The following is a 12,386-nucleotide window of genomic DNA, read 5'->3' as shown; positions in this document are numbered from 1 at the left end:
TCCGAAATATTTTTATTTATTTGAAAATTCTTTCCCTAAAAGTGACTCAGGATAGAGAGGTATTTCTTATTTCTCTTTTTATGTACTTGCTGTTACATGAACCGTGTTTGCTAAGTGAAACTTGACAGGCCTGTCATGTTTAGTTCATTACTTTAGTTCATCAGAATTTTATACGCAGTTTGACCAAGGTAGAAATCCTTCAGGAAGGTGATTCCATGCAAAAGAGGGAAACCTTAATCCAAATTAAGACTGAATTAGTGCTTTATGTGGAAAGAGGCTTTCTGTGCTTCTCTCTGTTCCTCTGCGCCCTTACCCTGTTGTGGGTGTGGTGTGGTGGGATGGTAGAGCAGGGAACCCTTTCCCTTTTGGGGTCTCCTCCAGAGAAGGCCGCTTCCCAGGCTACGAGTAGTGGGGCACAAGGTCAGGTTGAGCTCTAAATTCTTTCCCTGCTCTCGCTTCTGCCTGGTCCTGCCGCCTTTCAGAAGCCGGTTTCAGTACTCCCAGAGACGACCGCTTACAGAGCAGTTACCTCCATGCGCGCATTGCTTCTGCTTTCTGGTTATGAATTACTTTTCTAAAAGCGTCACCTGTTAGGTTTCCGTTCGCATACCAAAGCTGCAGTGCTTATTGCAGTTTGAAGCAATTCAGGAGCTAAACAGAATGCGCTCTCTCTGCCAGACTTCGTTCTCATACCGTTGATTGCCTTCTGGTAATCACAGCCCAACCTTCGACTTATTGGGGAGCAAACTAGTGATTTTCTTGTTTTCAGAGCTCCCACCCCTTGCTCAAAATTGCTAATTTTCTCATTGGAAATGATTTTTTTTTAAGATGTAGTGGGAGGTAAATGGAAAGTAATAGGAAGGTAAAGAGCTGGAGCCGCCCAGGACGTGCGCAGCCTGAGCGGGCTCAGGGGTGTAGTCAGTGACTGGGAAGCCAGGGAGGCGCTCCGCTCCCTTCTGTGCAGGGGCCCTGACAACAGCACAAGAAAGCCGGAATGAGAAACTCCCAGTGAGCCAAGAATGTTGAAGCCTTTGTTTTGCATTTTGTATTTTTAAAAATCCTTTACAAATACCCAGAAGGGTTATGCTTGATCCACACTCCATTTTGTCCTCACAGGGAAGACAAATACTTCAAGTCAAGCTGATGCGCGTGTGGTGGCACATGCCTGTAATCCCAGCACTTGGGAAGCTGAAGCAGGAAGATGGTTGCGAGTTCGAGACCAGCCTGGGCTACAAAGTGAGCTCAAGTCCAGCCTGAACTGCATAGTGAGACCCTGTCTCAAGAAAAAGACTAAAAAAATTTAAAAATAAGGTCAAGCTGACATCCTGAAATTTTTCAGCAAATTCTGGGGCCTCTAACAGTGTCAGTGTCCATTCACTAGAATATCCTGGTTCATCTGTGTCTATTTTGTGAGTATTTTAGCAATACTGTGAGGAAAAATATTAAGTTACCCAAAATTCAAAAATAAGACGCTATGTTTTTGGGACGTCTTTTTTGAGATAGGGTCTCACTATGCAGTTCAGGCTGACCTTGAGCTCACTTTGTAGCCCAGGCTAGTCTCTAACTTGCAACTAGCCTCCTGCCTCAGCCTCCCAAGTGCCGGGATTACAGGCGTGCACCACCATGTTCGGTAGACACATTATATTTTTTGTTACCATGAAGTTCTTAGGGTGGGGAGGGGTGTTGCTGTGGCCGTTATCCCGAAAACAGGCATTTTTCAGTTGCTTCAGTATGAATCATGTGTGTAGCAGGTTTATCTGTGTGAGCTCAGGGAGTCTCTTCAGTGAGGGCTCACGCACCAGATTGGTTTTCCCTATCTTGATGGAAGCCCCCCTAAAGTGCACTCCACACCCAGCTGCTGCTTAAAACAAAACACAGCAGTCACGGCCTTGCTTTTTGTAGACCCCAGACCATTATCACAGAGAGTCGTGAAGCCATGAACATGAGAGTGGCACCTGGTGGCCTGCGGAGCCACTCACCTTGTCTGTAAAGGACCAGGACACCAGCAGGACAGTTCATCTGCATGGAGTTGCTCTGTTTGCCACTTTGAAAGAAAATTTCATTCTCCAGTGTCTGATTGCCCCCTACACACGCGCACACACACACACACACATCACCACCACCACCACCACCCCCGCCCCATGTAGGTCTGTATGAGTTGTAGGGGTGTTTGGTTTGGTTTGTTCTTTGTAGTGCTGGGGTGGAACCTAGGGCCTGCCCCATGCCAGGCCAGTGCTCTGTCACTGAACTGCAGCTCCAGCCCTTTTATTTGCAGACCAGACCTCCCTAAGTTGTCCTAGCTGGCTTTGAACTTGGAATCTTCTTGCCTCAGCTTTCTGAATAGCTGGGCTAACAGGTGTGTGTCACTGCACTTGGCTTGTCTTCATGAGGTTTTTTGTTTATTTGCTATTTGCTTTGTGTTTTGTTTTTTGTTTTTAATTTTATTTATTTTTGAAACAAGGTCTTGGTGTATAGCCCAAGTTGGCCTTGAAATCACTGCGTAGTCCAGTTTGGCCTCCAGCTCATAACCCTCAACCCTCCGGAATAGCTGGGATCACGGTGGCACCGCCACACTGGCTTGTCTTTGTGAGTCTGACAGCTGTTTCTACTCCAGACCTTCCGTTTGACTCAGTGGTATGGGATGGACGAGACTGCTGGATGTCTGACTCCTTGATAAATGTCATGTGATAGTAATACAGCTCTCGCCAGATAGAAAAATCAATACTAGTTGTGGTTACTTGGATTACATAAACATATAGGGAATTCAGCACTGCAATTAAAATAACGGCTGTTTCTCCCGGGTGGCTGACCAGGCAGTGCCTCTGACCTTATCCGCCCATGTTACTCTGGAGCCAGGGAAGAAATTTCTCTTTGCCCAGAGAAATTCCCTTATTTTTATTTTTGTTTTTTTGCCGCACCGGGATTTGAACCAGCGGCCTCACACATCCTAGGCAAGCACTCTACCACAACCCCAGCCCCCAAAGAAACTTTTTTTAACCTTACACACACACACAATATTCACACACCCAATTTTGCTTTATGTTATATTTTTTAGGGTTAGTAGGCTTCATAGAGTCAAGATATTTATATTCTAAATTAAATGTGCTATTTTGAAATGCTGACAATTTAGGAACTTTGTGTTTATCTAGCTAGGGCTCATTGGTTGTTTTTTTCCTTTCTGTGAAATATATGATGCCGTCCTTAACTTTTGAGTCATGATGAATCGAGTGGTGTTCGACATGTACGTAGAATGTTTCACCCCGGCCGGGGACTAGGCGGTCCTCGTGCTCGTAGATCAAACATGCACTTTACTAGCAGTTCTACTGGTGGGCTTTCGTCCTCTCAGAGTTCATATTCTCCAAGCAATAGGGAAGCCATGGACCCTATAGCTGGTAAGTTAGTTTCGCCTTCATAAAGGAAATGGCAGGGGGAGGGGTGTGCCTTTTCAAATGCTTTTGGGGTTTGTGGTCTTAAGTTTGATCATCTGCTTGCCTATTTTTTTTTTCACAAAAATCCCCTTCTTGGTTTTTGAAGACAGGTTCCTGGTGTTTATTCCAGGCTGGCTTTGAAATTGTTATGTAGCCCTCCTTGTGATCTTTGTGCCTCAGCTTCCCTGGTGGTGGGATTATAGAAACACACCACCCAACCCAGCTAAAATTTCCAAATATTTTACAAGTTTGAAAAAAAATTTTTATGGTGTTTGGGATTGAACCCAGGCCTCAACACATGCTAGGCAAGTGCTCTGCCTACAATTGAGCCACACCCCTAGCCCCAAGTGTAAAATATTTTAAAAGTAGACAGTGTAACATAGTTCATACTGACCTGTGTCCACTAAGTAGTTCGTGGCATGAGATAACATGGAAAGGTTTTATGTTGTGTTTGTAGCCTGCAGTCCTGGCTCTCACTCCTCAAAGTACACAGATAGAAAAGGTAATTGACAAACTAAGGAAGTAAGAGCTCAAGGAAGAACACAGGAATTTCCGTGTCCTTGGCTTCCTTTGACAGCAACCTTGTAGAATACACTGAAGGACATGCGTTTTAATAGCTTGAGCCGCATTTCCTGGCCAGGGCAGAGTCTGGTATGGACCTGCAAAGATGGCAGCAGTGCTCAGGGTAAATACAGCGTGGGGATCAATGGGGAGCCCCTGGCCCATGTGTGGACTATGCCCAGTGTACTCCAGGGCAAAGCAGCAGTGCTGAGGCGTGTTCCTGCAGTGGGTGTGTGCCTGGACACGGGGCACACCTTGCTGCACCGCTTAAATCCTGACTAGTCCACTTAGGTGGTAGGCACTTGCAACAGTTTTACTCATAAAATGTTCTTTAAATGTAATGCGAGGGGCTGGGGATTTAGCTCAGCGGCACAGCACCTGCTTAGCAAGCGCAAGGTTGTGAGTTCGATGCCCGGTACCGGGAAAAAAAACAATGTAAATACATAGTGTAAAATTTGAATTCCAACAAGACAACCCCAGTAAACTGAGTTTTGGAAAAAAAATTTTAAGTATTGCTATATTCAAAGGGACTGTAGCTGCTCTTTTTTAGTAGTAAAGATGATTTCTAGAAATCAAAATTCAGGGTTTCTCTCCATTACTCTGGCTTTTTTTTTTTTTTTTTTTGGTGAGTGAAAATGGATGTATTTTAGTGATAGAAGGAGTGGTGTGGGGATAGCTAGGTATAGCGTCAGTGAGCAGGAAAATAAGCCAGCCCCGTTCGTGGGTATTACTGGGAAATGGCAGCCTTTGCTGACCCAAAAGCACAGCCAGGAAATTGTCCGTCCCGTCCCCCGGGCAGACCCTCCCGGACCTCCTGAGGAGAGAGCAGCACTGACTTCCTGGGGGTGCTGAGATGCAAACGCGGCCTCGCCTTCCCCCTCACGCGCTCCCCCGACACAGCCCTGGTGCAGGACCCCGGAGCGCACTGGGAGCCGGGCCTGCTTCGCCCCCGGGTAACCCTAATAATCTCTTCAGTCATTTAGTAAGTGTTGAAGAACTGCTGTGTTCCGACATGAGGAAAATAGCAGCCTCATTTGCTCCTTTTGTAGAATGCATATTGAGAGAGCTTGTGATTAGGTCTATTGATGGCCCACTTTATTTGAGTTTGAGCCAGGTTCTTGCTATGTAGTTCAGATTGGCCTTGAACTTGGCACAGTGCGAGGATTACAGGCGTGCATCACCATGCCCAGCTAGTCCAAGTTTTAAGAGGAATATAACTAAATTACTACTTTATATGAATAATTTTACAAAGAATCTCTAAAGTTTTGTTGAAAACAGAGATGCTGTGCAGGTTTGTGCATTCCCCATGCACCGTGAGCCCTGCTTCCAAGAGGCACTCCAGAAGGTGTTAGGTCTGAGAGGGCCCTCGGGGTCCCTGCCTGCTCGCAGTGCTGTGGGTGTTCAGCCAGTATCCAGCGTTCATTTTCCTCGACGTCAGGTAGACGTTGATAATCTCGTTTCCTTTGGCAGAGCTTCTATCTCAGTTATCAGGAGTGAGGCGTTCTGCAGGAGGACAGCTGAATTCTTCCGGCCCTTCCGCCTCTCAGTTACAGCAACTGCAGATGCAGCTGCAGCTAGAACGGCAGCACGCCCAGGCCGCGCGGCAGCAACTGGAGACAGCACGCAACGCCACCCGGCGCACGAACACGAGCAGCGTCACCACCACAATCACACAGTCCACAGCCACAACCAACGTAGCGAACACAGAAAGCAGTCAGCAGACGCTCCAGAATTCCCAGTTTCTTTTAACAAGGTAGCTCATTTATCAGCAGAATTTCCTTGGACAAGTGTTGCTTTATTGACACTGTGCAGCCTGAAAGATGTGTGTGTGTGTGTGTGTGTGTTTGCCTGCACCCTCCTGTATGTTCTTTAAAAAACGCTTTCACCAGGTGTGGTGGTGCACACCCATAATCCCAGCACTCGGGAGGCTGGGGCGGAAGAATCACCGCAAGTTTGAGGCCAGCCTGGGCGACAGAGTGAGTTCAAGACCAGCCTGAACTGCACAGCAAGACTCTACCTCAAAAACAATGCCTTTTATTAAATCATTACCACTTCCAACTCTCATCGACACTACATGCGGCCAGGCGTGGTAGCGCACACCTGTAACCCCAGCACTCAGGAGGCTGAGGCAGGAGGATCGTTGCAAGTTCAAGACCAGCCTGGGCTACAAAGTGAGCTCAAGGCCAGCTTGAGCTGCATAGTGAGACCCTGTCTCAAAAAGACGAAAGAGAGAAAGAAAAAGAAACGACATGCTCAACCAGGCATGGTGGCACACACCTGTATCCTAGTAGTTGGGAGACTGAGACAGGAGGATCACAGTGAGTTCGAGGCCAGTGTGGGCTACATAGCAAGACTCTCTCAAAACAAGCAAACCTTCATGCTCAGTATTTCCTCAAGAGTATAAAATATAATGATTATTTTAAATAAAATAAGAATCCTGGTTTTGTTTGCAAGGTTATATATATATCATCATCATCATTTGATAAGAATTTTCTTTCCCACACTACCCATAAAGCTTAGACACCGTAGCATTACACATACAAGCCTTATTAGGTACATTTATTAACACAATTAATATTGCATGCCCTTAACTGCCAATTTCAATATGTGAGACTGCAAAAGGGACAGAAGAAGATTTAGTCACAGTGATGATTTTCTAAAGAAGCTAGATGTAAATTCACATGATTTGTACTCAAAAGTGTGACTATTTAAAAAACGGTCAGCACAGTGTAAATAATAAGTACATACAGTAAATTGCTCCACTGGAAGGAGTAGAGTTCTTCTAAAACAAGTTAGCAAGTGAATATAGTCCTCTGCCAAAAACTAAGAACATAGAGAATTTTTAAAAAAGCAGTGATGAGTGGAGTCTCAGAATCAACAAATAAGGAACCTGTACTAACTTGAGCTTTTAGTGGAACAGAGAGTAGCATAAGGTTAAAACCGTAAGATAAAGTGCTGTTTATTTCTGAAGTGCAATGTGTATTGCAACTCAAAGAAACTAGGTAATTATTCAAAGAAACGAGTATAATTTCTACTCATATTTCTTTTTTCCCACTCTTTAAAAATTTCTGTTGGTACAGTGGGACGTGTGTGGAGTTGTAACATAATGTCACGTCACACTGTGTTTGAAGACTTCCAGTCGCCTCAGCTTTGCTGCTTAGTAAGTTTGGGGCGTAGAAAATGTACAGTGGCACCTTGGTTCATGGACCCTTTTGTTTGCCGAAAGCATTCAGTGAAATTTTGTTTTTGTTGGCAAACTGTGCGTCGGTGCACTCTGCAGGACCCGCACAGGCGTACATGTGGCCACCTTTTCCAAGTCGTGGCTCCACGGAGGCCCCACTGTACTTCAGCGCTCCAGGTGGCAGCTTTGTGCCAGTGTCCCGGGAGGCTCTTCGAGGAGGAATGGAATACTCGTGCAGGTTACTCACGTTCACTGTGAAGAGGGAATTTCAGGGGAGGAGTTTGCCTCCGCAGTGTCTCTGTCAGGTCAGTGACTCCTGTCCGTGACCAGAAAGTCCTGCTTGCCCTGTGAGTGAATCAGAGCTGCAGGTGGTCTGCTTGCTGCTGCGACTTTGCCTCTGGGCTCTGACCAGCAGCCCGGCCTTGCCAAGTCTGGATACGTACCTCAGAAAAGGAAGCTCAAACGGCAGACAGTGAAGCATACCTGCAGCCCCAGCACTTGGGAGGCTGAGGCAAGAAGAATGCAAGTTCAAACCCAGCCAGGGCAACTTAGCAAGACCCTGTCTCAAAAAATTTTTAAAGAGGAGCTTGAACATATCTCAGTGCAAAGGCCCTGGCGTCAGTCCCACATACCACACACGCACGCACGCACGTACACACACAAACACACACACAGTTTACCAGTATGTCTGTTCACCCAGAACACCCTGAACTGCGGGCAGGATGTCTGCCAGTGCCCGTTGGTACCGACATCTTCTCAGCCTTGCCTTGTTTCTGTTGTTTACGTACCAGGCTGCACAGTGGCTTGACCTGGGGGTTTTTGTGCATTGATTCTGACCCCCGGGTGTGGTGTGGGTGGCCTCGGTGCTTTCTTTGGATTAATGATTGTAGCTTCTAACAGGCAGGTTCCATCTCTGAAGCTCTGCACTGCATAGCACCTTGCAGCTGCAGATCATATGATCATATTCTTTCTTGCTCTCCTTTTTTTTTGATGGTACTGGGAATTGAGTCCAGGGCCTCAGCTAAATCTCCAGCCCTTTCTTTTTTCTTTTCTCTTTTTCTTTTTTTTTTTTTTTTGAGACAGGGTCTTGCTAAATTGCCCAGGCTGAGTTTTAACTTGGGATGTATCATTTGATCCAGATTCAGTTGACTTACCTGGGGCAGTATTTTCCAAAAACTATTCCCTGGAACTTAATACTTTCTGAGGAACCTGCAGTTACTAATGTGCATCTGTCTCCCCCTTGTTGAATGAGTTTGGGGGAAACTAACAAAAAGAGCTTACTGTTGAGCTCCTCAGAACTTGGAGTGTGTTAAGATACGTTGTAAATGTGAAGGTAGAAAAAGCCTTGCAGTGTTTGGGGCAAACCCCGTCTCTGGTCGCAGAGCTGTGCTGTGATACACGCAGGGCCTCGCTGAGAGCCTCTGCTTTGTCGAAGGCCGAGTCCTATCATCGTGCCCGGGAGCTGATGCAGGTGGATCGTGGTGTGTGAGGGGTCCAGACCTTTCAGGAAGTGACCAAGCCCCTGAGTCAGCTGCCTGTGTTCTAGCGATGTGACCAGCCAGCTTTGCCAACCCGGACTGAAGCTCCTCCCAGGCTTTGCAGTCCTTTAGGTCCCAAATGAACTTGATGCATCGGAGAGAATTTCTTCTAGTACCAGAATTTATCTACTCCTCAAGAACACTGCATTTTCTTAATCACTTCCCTAAAAATCAAAACGGTAATGCTGGAGTCAAGCTCTGGCCTCAGCCGGTGTGTCTCCAGTTTGCCTGATAGCAGCATTATGTGGATTTTCTTCTATAACAGATCTGATTCTCTAGATTGTTTTCTCCGTTAACCAGAGCTAAGAACGTGGAATGCAGATCTGTTCTCAGCCCTCGTATAGTTTTGGTTGAGACTGTGTAGCCTGCTTGATAGCTTCTCTCTGTGATAGTCTTCCTTTGGTTGCAACCTTGAATTACTGGTATCTCCTTTCACTGTGGATGTGCTGGCTTTCCTGTAATTACCTTCCAGATATTTTTGCTTCAAGTTCTGAAACTTAGATCTTTGCCTTCTGAGCCATTGATTTACTCATCAGTAGTGGTTTTTAACAGCTGTGAAAGTTTTATCAAGTTACTTACTGTGCTTCACTTTCCTCTTCCTGTGCAGTGTTGATTGATAATAGCTCCTAGTTGATAGAGCTCGTGTCTTGATGAAGCGCTTAGAATAGAGCCTACTCGGTGAGGGCCGTGTGTGTGCTGTCCGTGACCACTCAGGCCTCCTGGCGTTTTGGCACTGGTAGGGCGGAGGGAACAGGTGACAGCAGGCAGCAAGGAGCAGGTCTGTGCTGGGCTCGGTACCCTTGGAGTCTCGGGGAGAGGTACCTGTCACGGGCCTACAGCACCCCTCCCTGGCCCTGTCTTCTCTCTCACTACTTTTCCTGATCCCAGTGTTCTGCTGGTTCCCCTTTCTTTGCCACCAGAAATGAAATCAGTACTGAAACTAAGCAAAATTTCACTATTTTAGTTGGAGAATTGACATTTTTTTAAGTCACTTAGCAAATCAGCAAGTGGTAAGTAGAAATTTTTTTTTTCTTTTTGTCTTTTTGTCTTTTTGAGACAGGGTTTCGCTATGCAGTTCAGGCGGGCCTTGAACTCACTTTGTAGCCCAGGCTGGCCTCGAACTCGCAGCGATCCTCCTGCCTCGGCCTCCCGAGTGCTGGGATTACAGGCGTGCACCACCACGCCCGGCGGTAAGTAGAATTTTCAACCCTTCACGTCTGTCCCGGCTCTGGGCAGATGCGCCAGGTTCCCGCCCTGGCCCAGATCCCCCACGTGCCAGGTGCACCTGCCGCGCAGGCGGTGCTCGGGTCTGCCCACCACGTGGCGTGTTCTTGGCAAGGACAGTGTGTTTCCAGGTGCAGTCTTATTTTAGAAGGAATTAGGCAGAAGTAATAGAGAAAGTTAGGGCGCATTTTGAAATTTTTTTGGTGCAGTTAATTGTTCTGGTCACTGCTGATTAGTTTTTTTGAGAGCAGAGTCGCTGCCTTGCGCTTTTTACTACCCCTGGTGCAGTCCTGGTTAGGGAAGTCACAACAGCCATAGCCTAGGTGCAGCTGCCTCGAGACACCTTGAATTTAGTGCTCACCTTTTGACACGAGGTTTGTCCCCGTGCTTACCTCTTGGTGCTTGAAGTGCAGGCAGAGCCCCCCAGCGCCCCGTGGCTGCGCTTTCTGCCGAAGCAGTTCGCGCACCTTGTCGCTCCTGGTCCTCACTGCGCCTCCCAGAACAGTGGGTGACGAGAACCGAGGCGCCCTGGGCGGCCCCAGGCACTGGTCAGCCAGATGTGCCTTCTCCAGGGCCAGTGGAGAGGTGCAGACGGCCTGTGCCGGGTGGTGGCTCTTCTGCCTGCTGGCGCTTCTGAGGGCAGAGGTTCGACTTCGGGGTGGCCTGTTGCCGTGGGCGTTCCGAACGGAACCGGGTGATGCGCTGGAGCGAGGTGTTCGTGTGCGACACCCCGGATGTGAGTGCTGCCGCTGCCACGCTGGCACCGTGGAGGACACTGCAGATGTCGGCCCTGTACCAATAAGGTCTTCTTTGCCTCCCTCGCGCAGGTTAAATGATCCCAAAATGTCCGAAGCCGAGCGCCAGTCCATGGAGAGCGAGCGCGCAGACCGAAGCCTGTTCGTCCAAGAGCTCCTGCTGTCCACCTTGGTGCGGGAAGAGAGCTCGTCCTCAGACGAGGACGAACGGGGAGAGATGGCAGATTTTGGTGCTATGGGCTGTGTAGATATTATGCCTTTAGATGTTGCTTTAGAGAACCTAAATTTAAAAGAGAGTAATAAAGGAAACGAGCCTCCACCACCTCCTCTTTGATGCCATCCCACTTCGCAGACAGTGTCCTCTGTGCTGTATTTGCCAATGAAAGTGGACAACAACTATCTTGGGTTTGTTTGGTGATTGTAATTTCAGGTCTGTCACTCTTGTTACATTGTGTACATTCAAAAGGAAGAGAGAAAAATATATATGATAATCATTTCCACTTAACTAATTTTTACTTCTAGCAGGTAAATGTAGGTAGCAGTGCAGGGATGACCTCTGCTTCCTGTACCTTGACATGCAAAAGGCTCTCCTAATACTCCACATTCAAACTGAAGAGGAAAATTGAAATCTCTAATGAAGCTGCTGTGTGTATTTATGAATATTAATGAATAAAAACTGCTTGGATGGTTTACCTTAACTACTGCATGAGGTTTTTTGCAGCGTGCATGAGTTTTAGTGACCTTGTTATTTAAAAATTAAATACAAGGAGTAAAACTTAAAAAACAAAGCCCAAAGCTTTCCCGCGCATTATTCAGTGGTTACCGGCAAAGTGGCTCTTGAATAATGTCTGCCTGAACCACCTTTCTTTGTGTGCCTCCTCTGCACACAGCCAGCTCTGCAGCGGGACCTGAGGGTCGGAGCAGGCGCGCGCTCCGCTGTGGGACTGTCCTGTCGCCCGCTAGTCATCCTGCCCCGCGGAGCCCACACGTCTCGCTCCTCCGCAGAAGACGCCGGTAGAGCTGCTGTCGGAATCTGCTGCAGGGCGTTTGTGTGCCCTAGAAACAAATCCTGTTCATGTTTGTGGAAAGTTTTTACTTTTTGTGGTTGTTTAAAGTTTTTCAATTGTTAAATATGTTTTATTCAGGTGTAGATGAATTTCTTTTATTCACTGTTCAGCAGAGTTAATCTGAATTATGTTGTCTTGTTTTTAAAAATCTCACATTCTCAATCGTATTTTGCGTTATTTATGTATTTGCTTTGTAGTTTGCCGAGACAGATCAGTATCAGGGGAGCTTTGAGGACTCGCCTTCCCAGATTTTGTCATACTACAACCAAATTCTTCATGCTAACTTAGCACCTTTTATTTATTGGGTTTTTTCCTGGCATAAAAAGTAAAGCTTCTTAATTGAATCATGCCACCTATATGCCTATATTATTAATCCTGTGTGTAAAAAAATGTACAGCTTTTTTGGGGTTTGAAGGGGCCGGGTTATTTTTTATTTCCTGTTTCGGTTTTTGTGCATAGTCTTTCACAATAGCTCCAAGGCAGGGACAGCGGGTTTGGGGAATGGGGGGCAGTTTTTGGAATGTAAACTTAGGACTTTTAAAAAAGGTGCGCACAGCTTCTGATAAATTTATAACTAGACTTAACCTAATCATGTCTCGTTCCGGTTCTCTTTCCTCTGAGCCCTTTTCTTG

General features: G+C 46.8%; 1 protein-coding gene across 5 annotated transcripts in view; it reads left to right on the top strand.

The window, feature by feature from the left end:
• Kcmf1 (potassium channel modulatory factor 1) overlaps window positions 1–11,385 on the top strand; it is a 64,319-nt gene extending 52,934 nt beyond the window's left edge. For all 5 annotated transcript variants that reach the window (XM_013514689.1, XM_005385445.2, XM_013514688.1 and 2 more), the window contains exons 5-7: window positions 3,218–3,392; window positions 5,460–5,742; window positions 10,760–11,385. In XM_013514689.1, coding sequence (XP_013370143.1) covers window positions 3,218–3,392; window positions 5,460–5,742; window positions 10,760–11,021 — 720 coding nt within the window. In that variant the 3' untranslated portion in view covers window positions 11,022–11,385. The remainder of the gene's footprint in view (window positions 1–3,217; window positions 3,393–5,459; window positions 5,743–10,759) is intronic.
• The last annotated feature ends 1,001 nt before the right edge of the window (window positions 11,386–12,386 follow it).

Source organism: Chinchilla lanigera, unplaced genomic scaffold (assembly GCF_000276665.1).
Source record: "Chinchilla lanigera isolate Chin_1 unplaced genomic scaffold, ChiLan1.0 scaffold00023, whole genome shotgun sequence".
NCBI lineage: Eukaryota > Metazoa > Chordata > Mammalia > Rodentia > Chinchillidae > Chinchilla > Chinchilla lanigera.
The sequence above is the reverse complement of the archived record's forward strand: the minus strand, read 5'-3'. Positions and strand labels throughout refer to the sequence as shown.